Genomic DNA, 12,638 nt, shown 5'->3' with positions numbered 1-12,638 from the left:
TAATTAATATTATTGTTTAAAGTAAATCTCAATATTATTGAAATGTTGAAGTAGGAGGCGGGTACCTCCTATGTTATATTTTAATATAATATAGGTTATTATAACCCAGTGACCTGGGTTATAATTTCTCTGTATGATAATTGGTCTATGATATAAAACATTGTCCAATGGTATAGGCCTCTGAAAATTTGTTTTTTTTTAGGGGTGGTCAGTTGACAGTAGCCTTAGTAAATCCTGTGTCATCAATATTTTGTACTATAGTTTTATTATTACAATTTAAGAAAGCTTCACATTTTAATGGATTAACACAGTTCTTCCATTATCCTATTAAAAAGATAATATTTCTTTGAACTTTAATAGAAGTTGGTTCTTTGATAAGACAGCATGCTTCGTTGCCTAATGTTGCTCAGAACTAAGGTTAAAATTCTCTCATTAGAATTCCATGGCAGTTGGAAGGGAAAAATGTAAGCCAAGGACAGAAAAGAGATGTAAAGTTAATATTTGTGTTCTTTTGGAGAAGTGCCTAGTGGCCTTCCTTCACATTGAAGGGAGGGAGGACTAGAAGTGGAATATTTTTTCCTGTTTTCCATTTGCCCTAAGATGGAGAAACTTAGTTTTTCTAAGCAAAAGCGCAGCACATTGCTTAAAAACACGCAAGAATAATAGGTCTTATTTTAGCTGTCTAGATATAGTAAGAATTAAAACATGATTAATCAGAAACAATGGATTGTTGTGACATATGTGAGTAGGAGATTTTCAGAGCATTCTCCCCAAAACATGGCTAATAAACTGTATTGTATATAGGGCTGTTTTGTATAAAAAGAGGAAGAGGGTTATGAATACTCTAATCTCTTCAATTATAAGAATATGTATTGCCTGGCCTTCTTATATACAAGGTTAGGAAAATAATTTATAATATGTTTAAATTTTAGGTAGAAATAGCTTCTTTTCATTAAAAGAGGATTTAACAGTCAAGTAGGGAGAGGAGAGGGAGAAACATTATTGTTTGTCATATGAATTTTCGGGAGAAGCTGATTTTTGAATGAACTCCTCAGGGCTTATTTTCTGATTTCCCTGAATAAATAAGAAAGCTGATTTGATCTCTAAACACATTCCTATGATTTGAATATTTATTGCTTATTTTTTAAAGGAACTGTGTGATGTTACGTACTGTACTTTTAATAAGAAGCCATACAGAGTTTAATTTTAAATTCTCTCTCTTTCCACAGTTTGGAAGAACTGAAGTAATTGATAATACTTTAAACCCTGATTTTGTAAGAAAGTTTATTTTGGACTACTTTTTTGAAGAAAGAGAAAATCTTCGTTTTGACTTGTAAGTTCTACTAAAATTTGCATTTAGAAAAATTTGATTTTTAAAGACAATATTACTATCGTAATATAAATAACGTACTATGGTTGCACTGAGTACTAGGTTATATTGGCAGGAAACCAGATAATTCTGTTCAGAATATGGCCCAAGCAAGCCCCCTGCTCTGCATTTTGTAGGTCTGAATAAATGTTGAATGAATAATTGAGCAGTTTAGCCATGCAGGACGGTGTATGTGGACGTTCTTTCCAGCTGTCCCATGCTTCAGTGGATTTCCTACAAGTTCTATGTATACTCCAAAGTTATCATATCTACTCCCATGGCTGATGTCTCTCAGATCTTTAAGTTTGTCTCAGCAGCTTCTTAGCATAGCACATGGATATCTGCCTAACTATGGCTTCCTTTCATCCCTTGGTAGACTTGTATTTTTGCAAGGGCCAGGATAATGGAGTTAGCATTTTAAATATTTTAAGTATTCTTGTTACTTTGATACTGAATCTGGCATATTAAAGCATTATTGTCAAATCCAACTTCCTGGCCACAGAGAACCTAGAGTCAGTCTGTTTATATTACTAAAGAGATTTTGTTCCACAGAAGTGAACTGCAGTGGTTGTTGAAGTATCTGGATATGGTTAAAAGGAAATCTGTTTTGGCAAGGTGGGTAAAGTATGCTTAAAATATTAAAATAATTAAGGGAAGTTTATGAACACTAAAAAGATAGGTGTCTTAAATAGCTGAAAAAATCATGATGTACCATACTTTTACAATTTATAAATACTTTTTTATAACAGGAGCTATCAATATCTGATTGTAAAAAGTCATAATTTGCTTCATAATGTAAAAACTAAGAGCTCTTTACTGTTAATGATCTTTCTCATTTTCCTCTTAAACATACACAGTAAAATAACCTGCAGGTGTTTGTGTTTAAAAAGCATCCTAGCTTCTTTCTTCAGGAGTACTATTTGTCATATTTATCAAACAAAATTTATTACATCCACATTTGGTTTTTATTTTTTAGAAACCCCTTTCCAAATAATAACAGTGAGGCTCGTAAGAAGAGAAACTGAAATGGAATGTAATGACTTCCTGATTATGTTTATTGTAAGAGGCTGCACGTGGTGTTGCCATTCAAAAACAGATATAAATCATGTACTGTGTGGTTGAATTCTCCCATTATTCTGGGCCTTCTTAGCAATTGCTTAAAAATTTTCTTTTACACCGTCATGGGACTCTTGATTTTTTCTCCTTAATCCCAGATTTATCTTTATAAGTAAAACCAGTCTCTATTTCATTTATGATTCCTTGTTCCCTCTCTGTTTTTTCTTTCTTTTTCTTCCTTTCTCATTCATCTCCATTGTTTTTACTGTTAAAAGTAATAAATATTTATTACAAACTTTAACTGATACAGATATTTAAAATGAAAGTTTCCTGTAATCCTAATACAAAAAAGCCCACCCGCCTCCCAAACCTGCAAATCATTCAATGTATATGCTGGGAAATCTTTCTTTCTTTAAGCATATACATATGCATACAGGAATTGCAATAAATATATTTTCCTTCACCTTGTATTTTGCAGATATCCTTTTATGCCACTAACTATACATATATCACATTCATTTTAAAGATTATAATTTCTTTTGTTCAAAAGAACTGTCATTTATTTAACCAAACACTTACTGATGGGCATTTGGCTGGTTCCATTTTTCCAACTACATATATGCTGCAGTGAGTTTCCTTGGTTGCAAATCTTTTTGTAATATATATTTATATACACTTTGCATTTTCAGAGGACAAATTACTCAGACTTAATTTTTAAGATTATAGGATGTGGACAGGATGCTCACTTTCTGGTTTTAAATCTTTGAAATCAACTTGGTGTGAAAGTTGATTATATGAATTGGGTCATTTGTGTCATACCCAACCAAATCAGAGTCAAGAGGGCAGGAGGAAAAAGCAATAACAGCACCTGCTCCATGAATTGAATTTTCTACAAGGGCAGTTGCCGAAACTGTCTGCTATAATCCTAAAGACCAATTATGACCTGTCATGACTCTAAGACTAGTTTTATCTACCACCATCACTCACCAATCGCCACTTTTGCGAGGTCCCAAATGTTTCTCTAGTGCCAATGAGTTTTCTTTGACAACAATATATAGCACTTCTCTTTCTAATAAATCTCTCAAACCTCTCTTTGTTTTTTTGTACATATTAAATGAAGACCACCGTGGTCTGTGTATATGCCCCGAATTGCAATTCTGTGATTCCCAATGAAATGTTTAATTTAGAGATTCATCTCTATATTTTATTTTGATTTCAACATCAGAGATTCTGTAAGCTTTGTTACTCTCCTGAGCTCCTTCCCTGAGCTCCTTGTCAGTTATTTAGCTCTAATTTTTAGATCCATGTCCTGCTCTTCATTCATTACCTGATACTCGTAACTTGTCTGTTCCAGGAACATTTATTTCAGCGCGACAGGAAAATGTAAAGTAACATATATTAATGTTAAGTAAATGAATGTATTTTAACTTCCTCAACTTCCTAATTGAAGTTGAAGCAATTTTTACAGAAACAGTGTAATGTTTGAAGTGTGAAAGCATATTGCAAAATGGAATTAAATAAGTATCGTTTTACCTTTTGCATGTATTTGGTTAATTGCAGAAATTCAGTTCAAAGAGCATCTCCATTTTGTATGGTTGCTGAAAAATTCAAACAATTAGGGCTAGAAAGGGTTACCTGCAGAAGATTATCAAGAAGAGTAACAAGTCTAACCTCTTAGTTCATGTGGCATCTTTGCTATCACTTTAATTCCTTTTAATTTTCCATTTTTTAGAATACTCACATATAACCTTTAACCTGAAAAACAGGCTTATTATTATTATTTTTATTTTTATTGTGATCTCTTAGGATATCTACATAAATATATGTGGAAATAGTGTAATAGCTCACTAGTTGTGTATATTACACCTGTGATTGGTTTTTAAAATTTATCTTAGCAATGTGTTATTCGTAGTAAAAGAAACATATATTCATGGTAAAAAAAAAAAATTGGAAAATAAGGCATAAAGTAGGCAATACAAATTAGCAGTAGTCCCAACCTCTGCCACCCAGAGAATTACTGCAAATATTCTGACGTATTGGCTATATCAACCTTAAGTAAATATATACAGAGATGAATCTCTAAGAAAAGGGTTTATTTGGTAATAATACACAATAATTAGAATTGCAGTTTAGACACGTACACACACATACCAGAATGGATTCTGGTGTGCTTAGAGAACAAAAGGAAAGGTTCAGGTTTCATTGGGAAAGGAAAGAAATGACATAGGTTGTTTTGAAAGAAAGTTTACTGGTGCTGGTTGTGCCTGACAGAGGCTGGTGATTTCTGATTGGTAAGAGATGGCAATTACTAGGCTACACTTGTCTCAAAATCACAGCAGCTCCTTGAGGTATTGGGTGTTGGTGACTCCTGAGTGATTTTCCCCATGGCTCTGCTGCCCTTTCAGCCCTGACTCTGTTTTAGTTGGGTATGACAAAAATGGTCCCATGTTGTGTGATCAATTTTCATTGGAGTAACATAGTTCCTTGAGGGAACAGCATGCTGAAAGATGCGCTAGTGTAACTTGACCAACAGTAGATGTAAATGGTTTTCAGAATTGTTTTGGATTTACTTAAGCCTATGGATTTTATAAGATTCTAAAAAAATTTAAAAAGAAGCTTTGAACATATTTAACCTAAACTGTATATTATAAGAGGTTTTAGAAATGGCTTTTATAAACTTAAAAAAAAGATCAGTGCTTAAATAATTATAATGGCAATGAGAGAGAAAGAGATAGAGACAGGGTATTTCTGCTACCACTCACCCATATTCTTGTAAGTAATATAATAGTTAACCCATGTTAATTTTTATTATTGTTACTATGATATGTCTGAGATATATTTTCAAGATTAATTTATCAGCTATGAATCCTAAAATTCCCTTGCCTTTTTGATCCAGTATGTACTTATTCATTCAAGAGACATGGTTTCTGTCATCAAGCTGTTTATATATCACAGAGAAAGTCATAAACTTTGACATTTATTGATTTTATTTTAATTATCACACTGATGATAATACATGTTCTTAAATTCACTTTGTTGTCATGAAAACTTTATTATTGGTAGAGTAGCTCAAAAATGTGTTTGAGCAGGAAGTGTGTATAGCTTTATCACTTCATAGTGTGTGCCAGATATAGGAGAATTTAGAAATTACACTTCTCATTTGTTTTTTTCCATTCAGACCAGAATACTGAAAAGGGATTCCTGAGTCTAGATATGATTTACCCAGAGAATTATTTTCTTTCTTGATAAATAAAATGTAATAATTAAGAAACGTATAATGAATGTTATTGTAAAATATTTTAGATGAATCTGAAAACTTAGAGGGAAAATACGTTTGTTTTTTTTTTTTTTTCTTCCAGTAGTTTTCCCAACACCATGTGAACTCTGGTTTTTCTGATTGGTCAAGGGCTCCCTTAACCATGTCAAAGTCTAATTTCATGCCTTTTCAGTTACTTTAGTTTCTTAGAAGCATCTTGCTCTGTTAATTGTTAAGGACTTTTTATTTTAAAACTTTAATCTCAAACTTAATTTAAGACTTTTCACTTTCTTTCCCTTCAGCTGGAGCTCCCGCCCAGCTCCTTGCCGGACGGAAGAGAGGTGGGAATACAAAAGGGTAGGCAGTGTTGGGAGGCAGAGACGTGGGTCTCATACCATCCCCAAAACCTAGACTTTGTGTGGGGTCAGCCTCAGGGGACGCATTTTAAGCACCTGCTGGTCTTGTCCTGATGGAGGAAGAGCTAAAAAGGACATTGATCTATGTTTTTCATCTCGCAGAGAGCACTTTCTAGAACTTCCCAGTGAGTTTCCCTTCCCTCGACTGCCCCAGGGTGGACTTGCAGCAGGACTCTGTGTCTTACTGATGAGCCGGATGCTGCACTCTCCTTCTTGCAGGCATCCCAGATTTTGGAGCCATACTTTACTTGGCTTTGGGGAGTGGAAAGAACCTCCCTTCTGCCCCCCAACAGAGAGGGAAAAGTCCTCACTTACGAATAACGTGTTCATCACCTGGCTGTGGACTGGTCCCCTGAGCTTTGGGGAGAAAGTATGCAACCCTTATGTGATTGACTCAGTAGCTCTGAGCTAAGGACGATCACATTTTTTTTTCTCTTTGGGCCTTAGTTGGAATTCCAGAAATACAAGAAAAATTCCCATCATCTGTTACTCTTGAATCAAAAATGTAATCCTTTAGAGGCACCCAAGCCAGCTACTACCAATTTTTTACTGTAGTAATAAGGTTTCAATGGCCGGATGAAGTTGTTTACAAAATTTGTTACCAAATTCAGGCACAGTGGATGCATCATCTTAGGAGAAACTACCAAGCTTCCTATATGATCATATATTCTCTCTTCCTTAAAGAAAGTATGGAACTCACTAACAGATACACAGCTACATGTTTACATTGTAACCAGTTAGGATGTAGTGTTTATGTTATGACCTGTGAGAGTGAGGACTAGAGAAGTCTTGATATGTTTAGAAAAGTTAGAAGAAAAATTGTTTTAAAAGAAAGATGGTAATTTTAGGCCAGGCGTGGTGGCTCACGCATGTAATCCCAGCACTTTGGGAGGCTGAGGGGGGCGGATTACTTGAGATCAGTAGTTCAAAAAAACCAGCCTGGCTAACATGGTGAAACCCCATCTCTACTAAAAATGCAAAAATTAGCTGGGTATGGTGGCTGGTACCTATGTGATCCCAGCTACACTGGAGGCTGAGGCAGAAGAATTGCTTGAACCTGGGAAGTAGAGGTTTCAGTGAGCCTGCAGTGAGCCGAGCTCGCACCAGTGCACTCCAGCCTAGGCGACAGAGTGAGACTCTATCCAAAAAAAAAAAAAAGAAAAGAAAATGGTAATTTCTAATGCTTTATAATCTAACATATTGTATTCAGGGATGTGATGTCTATTACCTATGAGATAATAGCATTAAAAAAGCTTTGTAAAATACAGTGAAAGAGGATGGTATTTGAAGATACTTAAGTTTTTTGTGATGAAAATATTTTCCTTTTACTTTTTAATTGAACATTTGATGTCCTTTCTCCCCAGTCCATACTTAGTTCTTTTTAGAAGATAGTTTCGAGTTGATTTTTGAGAAGGAGTTAGCACAGCTATGTTTAATTCTGACATTAAGTTGCTAATTTCAATCTTATCTTTAAAAGAATTTTCTCACATAAGAAACATTTCTTGAATAAAAGACATTTTTTTTTTGTACTAGCAACTTTAGTTCTACAGTAGACGTTGGCAATTTTCTGTTTTACAATTCCAGGCTGTAGCTTTTGAAAGTGCTCACAATGCCTTGATGAGAAGGAGAGTAATCTGTAATTCTTCTGACGCAGATTTTTGCATCTTGCCTTTTTTTTTTTTTGCCATTGTAAAATTTAATTATAAAATTATGAAAATAAATTCATTTACATAGGTAAACAGGTCATAATGAGTATGTGCTGTTGGAAGAGAGACAACTTCCTCCTTATTTAAAAAATAACTTCCTCCTTATTGAAAATAAGTTATATTCTCTGCATTTAATCCTTCATCTTTCTGCTTCTCCTTATGGAAAGGAAGCCACAGGACTTCTAGAGGAGAGACTATTTTGATGAAGACAGCAAAAGCTCTAAATATTTTATTGTGGACATTTTTAAGCATATACAAAAGTAGCATATGCATATTGCCAATTTGATTTGTTTATTCCCTTCAGACTATTTATTTATTTATTTATCTTGAGACTGAGTCTCGCTCTGTCACCCACACTGGAGTGCAGTGGCATGATCTTGGCTCACTGCAACCTCCGCATCCTAGGTTCAAGCGATTCTCCTGCCTCAGCGGTCTGAGTAGCTGGGGTTACAGGTGCACACCACCACACCCAGCTTTGCATTTTTAGTGGAGATGGGGTTTCACCATGTTGGTCAGGCTGGTCTTGAACTCCTGACCTCATGATCCACCCTCCTTGGCTTCCCAAAGTGCTGGGATTACAGGTGTGAGCCACTGGGCCTGGTCCCCTACAGATTGTTATAATTTCACCTACCAATACTTCAAAATAAAGCTCTCATGGATAAGGATGCTTATATATGACCTCCTGTTTGCTATTCTCCAACCTTAGGCCAAATAAGTACTTAATGGCAGCTAGCTTTCCAACCAGTTGAAAGTTTCTCTGATAGTCTTAAAAATGTCTAACAATTAGTTTGTTTAAGTGAGGCTCCAAACAAGAGTCACACATTGTATTTTTGTCCTGTGTCTCCTGTATTCAATAATAGTCTCCTCCCCCTTCTTAATACCAGCTATCTGTTGATGAGAATCAGAATATTTTTTAAAAGAGAAGGTGAGGCAAGAAACTCCATCTCTGTAGAGTGGCTCTGTGTGTTATCTCTCACATCCCATCAGTTGGAGTGATGCTAAGATTGATCCATGGGTTTAGGTGCTGTCTGTCTGATCTATTCATTAGGGAAGTCTTTGTCCTGGCTGGGAACGGTGGCTCACGTCTGTAACCCTAGCACTTTGGGAGGTCAAGGCAAGCAGATCACCTGAGGTCAGGAGTTGGAGACCAGCCTGACCAACATGGAGAAACCCAGTCTCTACTAAAAATACAAAATTAGCCAGGCGTGGTAGCACATGTCTATAATTCCAGCTACTCAGGAGGCTGAGGCAGGAGAATTGCTTCAACCTGGGAGGTGGAGGTTGTGGTGAGCCAAGATCTTGCCATTGCACTCCAGCTTGGGCAACAAGAGCGAAACTCCATCTCAAAAAAAAAAAAAAAAAAGTCCTTTTTCTTTTACCTCAAAGTCTTAGTATCCTTGGGTGATTACTGCCCAGAGCCATTGCAGTTTTAAAGGTAGTTTATGGTATACATTCTTTGCTAGTGAGTGAATGCCCTTCTCCCCAGTATCCATATACTCAGTGAACTTTTATGCTTTCTTTAATTGTGAAAACTTTCTTGTTATGTGAGACAGGAGACTTTAATTAACCTTTAAAAAGGCAATTAATTTTTGGTAGGAAGCTATTCACAAGAAATGTGAAATGAGTATGATTTGGGAGACAGTCTGTAGTCAGTACAAATATTTTCTTATACAAGAATTTGGCAAATGGAAGGTAATTTCGACTATCGGTGTCCTCTCCACTTCTACAGCCTCTGTAGTGCCAGGCAATAAAGTGATGATGAATGATCTTATTCTAGAATCTCTCCAAGAACTGATTAATTTCCAGTACCAACTGGTTAAAACCAGAACATATGATAGTCTCATGAAATATATTTTTGTTTCCATAAAATGTAAGTTTTAAGTCCTCTGATTAGGGAAAATAATGTCTCATTACTCCAGCCAATTTAACAATAGCATTTAAGATATTAAGAATTAAAATGTATGCTAAGGACAGCCTGTTATCAGGATCTGTTTATTAATTAATTTGATTTTTTAAAGTAAAATATTTTATTTTGAGATAAACATACACTCATACATAGGCAGTTGTAAAAAATAATACAGAACTTATACAGAGAGACGTGTGTATCCTTTACCTAGGTTCCCTCAGTAGCAATATCTTGCAATATCACAAACAGGATATTGACATTTATCCTGGCAACATATAGAACATTTCTATTACCTCAAGGATCCCTCATGTTGCCCTTTTAAATGATGTCTAGAGAAGAGGGCTTTTCAGTTTTTAAGGACTTTTGAAGTAAGTTGAATAGTACTAGGATACTGATGCACAGAAAAGAGAAAGTTTAAACTTATCAAACAGCAGAATTGATTATGAGAAAATATTAAGACTTGTTAGGTCTTTAGAAATGAAAGAACTCAAGGATCATGAATTCTACCATTGGCAGTAAGCCACAGGTTATGTGAAACTTTTAAATTTGCTAAGTCTTTCTTCCTATTGGTATTATTTTGGATTTCATTTTTATATAATTTATGTGTTTTGGAAAATACTGGTGTTTTTCTCTGGCTGTATTTTGTGGAAGTAATTTGAGTTTTATATTTCAATCTTTTAGGTATGATGTTGATTCAAAGAGCCCTAACTTATCCAAACATGTAAGTTCATATTTTTATGTTTTTATAACATTATATGATTTATGATTAATATGTATGCTGATTTATTATTATTAAAGTTACACATCTATTATTTTTTGTGTAAGATGATTGTCATAGAAAATAAGTAACATTTTAAAAGATCCCCAGAAAAACATTTTGGAGGAGACTATTAAAAGAAAGTTACCTTTAGTAAGTAAAATGGACTAATCTTTTTAATTTTTAATTTTTATTTTTTAAATAAATGAGGATTACAGTTTCCTGTGATATTTGAAATTGAATTAGGTTAAGCAAGATGAAATAATGAGCCTGGGTCTTTTTGCAAGGTTTAACTTGGGAGAGAATGGGAAGTAGTTGGGTGTAGGTAGAGTGATTTGTTATTCTGGTTTTTTTGTAGTTCATTTGTTTACCAATATTTCCTAAATACCTGTATATGCCAGGCACTGTGCTAGTTTCAGAGGGCATAATATGGGCAAGGTAGACATAATCTCTGTCCTTAAGTCACTTATAGCTTTGTTTTCTTTTTTGGGTCCCTCCTTCAACTTATTCCTCTTTTCTCAAGAGCTCTAGTCACCAGGCAACAACTGTTACCCGGGGAACTGAGTCCAGGAGTAGTTGGGCATCAGAGCTAGATGGAAAAAGAGGTGCAGATGGGAAGGGATGAATGAGACTGAGATACTCCAGCAAAACATTGTGCTAATCCGTCCACTTGTTTATTGACCTGTGAAGTTGGAAGTAGGCCACCCCCAGTAGGAAGGGCTGCATGAGGGTGAAAACAGCATTCTGAAAGGGGATAACTGAGGTGCCAAGTGAAATCTGGGTACACAAATGTAGGATTAGCAGCTGTGCCAGGGTTAGGAGGCTGGCTGGCTAACAATGCCCAGAAACGTAGGAGGGTGAGATTTTTTTACTTTTCCATTATTACAGGCTGTCAAACTAGAATAGATGATTTCCCATGAAGTTTGGAGAGGGGGAGTGTAATAATTCAGAAAAGAGATGAGACAGAAAGGGGGATTATGAGCTAAGAAATAGATTTGGAAAATCTGGGAGCCTGGATGTGTATGATGGTAAAAATCACAATTTACTGCTGCCTCCTTCATTGACTGAAGTATGAGATTTATTTGTGCAATGAAGCATACAGCAGAATCACATGAAGTATTCAGGAGCAGTCTAAGTGACTGACCTCTTTACAAATGGAAAAAAATGCTGCAACAAGCTTATTGCGCTCCATAAGTAAAGTTCATTGTGGTTGCCATGCCACCCGCCTGCTCATGATTAAGGTTTATAGCTTTGTGACTAAACATTTACAATTTATTTGCGTAGCTTTATATTGGAAGTTTTCCGGATGTCCTAAAAATGTCAGAAAAGAAACTGCATTTTATAGTCAAAATTGTTGAGTTGTAAGAAAAGAAATGCATTCACTTCTCACACATAAGTGGTTGATTAAAGGGTTTATGGGCATGTCATAAATGTGAAGTGTAGCTTGGCCTTATGGGAGCTGGCACTGGAAACAGGATGGTGAGTTGTGAGTGAGAAGCGATTTTCTCCATTTCTCTTTCTCGCTCTCAGGCCACATATTCTTTTTACCATGTCTTTTCTCTGAGCTTCTGCCTCTCTCTGAAGACCAAGTTTCTCTGTTTATTCATCATTGTCCACATGGGGAAATGACCTCACTAATTCTGACTGGACGTAGACTTCCAAGTACCACTCTCCCTGCATATATTTTCTGTGTTTCTTAGTTCAAACTAGTCTTCAAAGGGCATAATAACTGGGCAGGTAAGGACATTTCCATGGGATTGGATGTTTGAAGTCAAGTTGGGAACGTGTGGTTCCCATCAGTGTAGTTGCCTTGAGTACAGGGCAGAGAGAAATGTATAGGGTAGGAAGTTATCTCAAACATGGCTAATTCTTTTCCCTTAAATAGTCACTAATGACTAAATATTTTTATGTAAGAGAGATTCCTCCTAGAGACCATACATGTATATTTCCTTTTAAATCTTTCTCTTTTGTAGAAATGCTTTTATTTTCCTAAGAAAAGTTTCATGTCTCCCTCATCCTAAGAAATTCTATCTTGCCGGGTGCGGTGGCTCATGCCTGTAATCCCAGCACTTTGGGAGGCTGAGGCGGGTGGATCACGAGGTTAAGAGATCGAGACCATCCTGGTCAACATAGTGAAACCCCGTCTCTACTAAAAATACAAAAAATCAGCTG

General features: G+C 35.7%; 1 protein-coding gene across 1 annotated transcript in view; it reads left to right on the top strand.

Moving 5' to 3' along the window:
* The window catches only part of CPNE8 (copine 8), a 253,176-nt gene that overhangs the window by 62,692 nt on the left and 177,846 nt on the right, over positions 1–12,638 (top strand). Inside the window, exons 4-5 of the mRNA XM_017512747.2 lie at positions 1,230–1,333; positions 10,391–10,430. Coding sequence (XP_017368236.1) covers positions 1,230–1,333; positions 10,391–10,430 — 144 coding nt within the window. The remainder of the gene's footprint in view (positions 1–1,229; positions 1,334–10,390; positions 10,431–12,638) is intronic.

This window comes from Cebus imitator, unplaced genomic scaffold (genome assembly GCF_001604975.1).
Source record: "Cebus imitator isolate Cc_AM_T3 unplaced genomic scaffold, Cebus_imitator-1.0 Scaffold477, whole genome shotgun sequence".
Taxonomy (NCBI): Eukaryota; Metazoa; Chordata; class Mammalia; order Primates; family Cebidae; genus Cebus; species Cebus imitator.
Note: the sequence above shows the minus strand (reverse complement) of the source record. Positions and strands in the feature narration are given on the sequence as shown.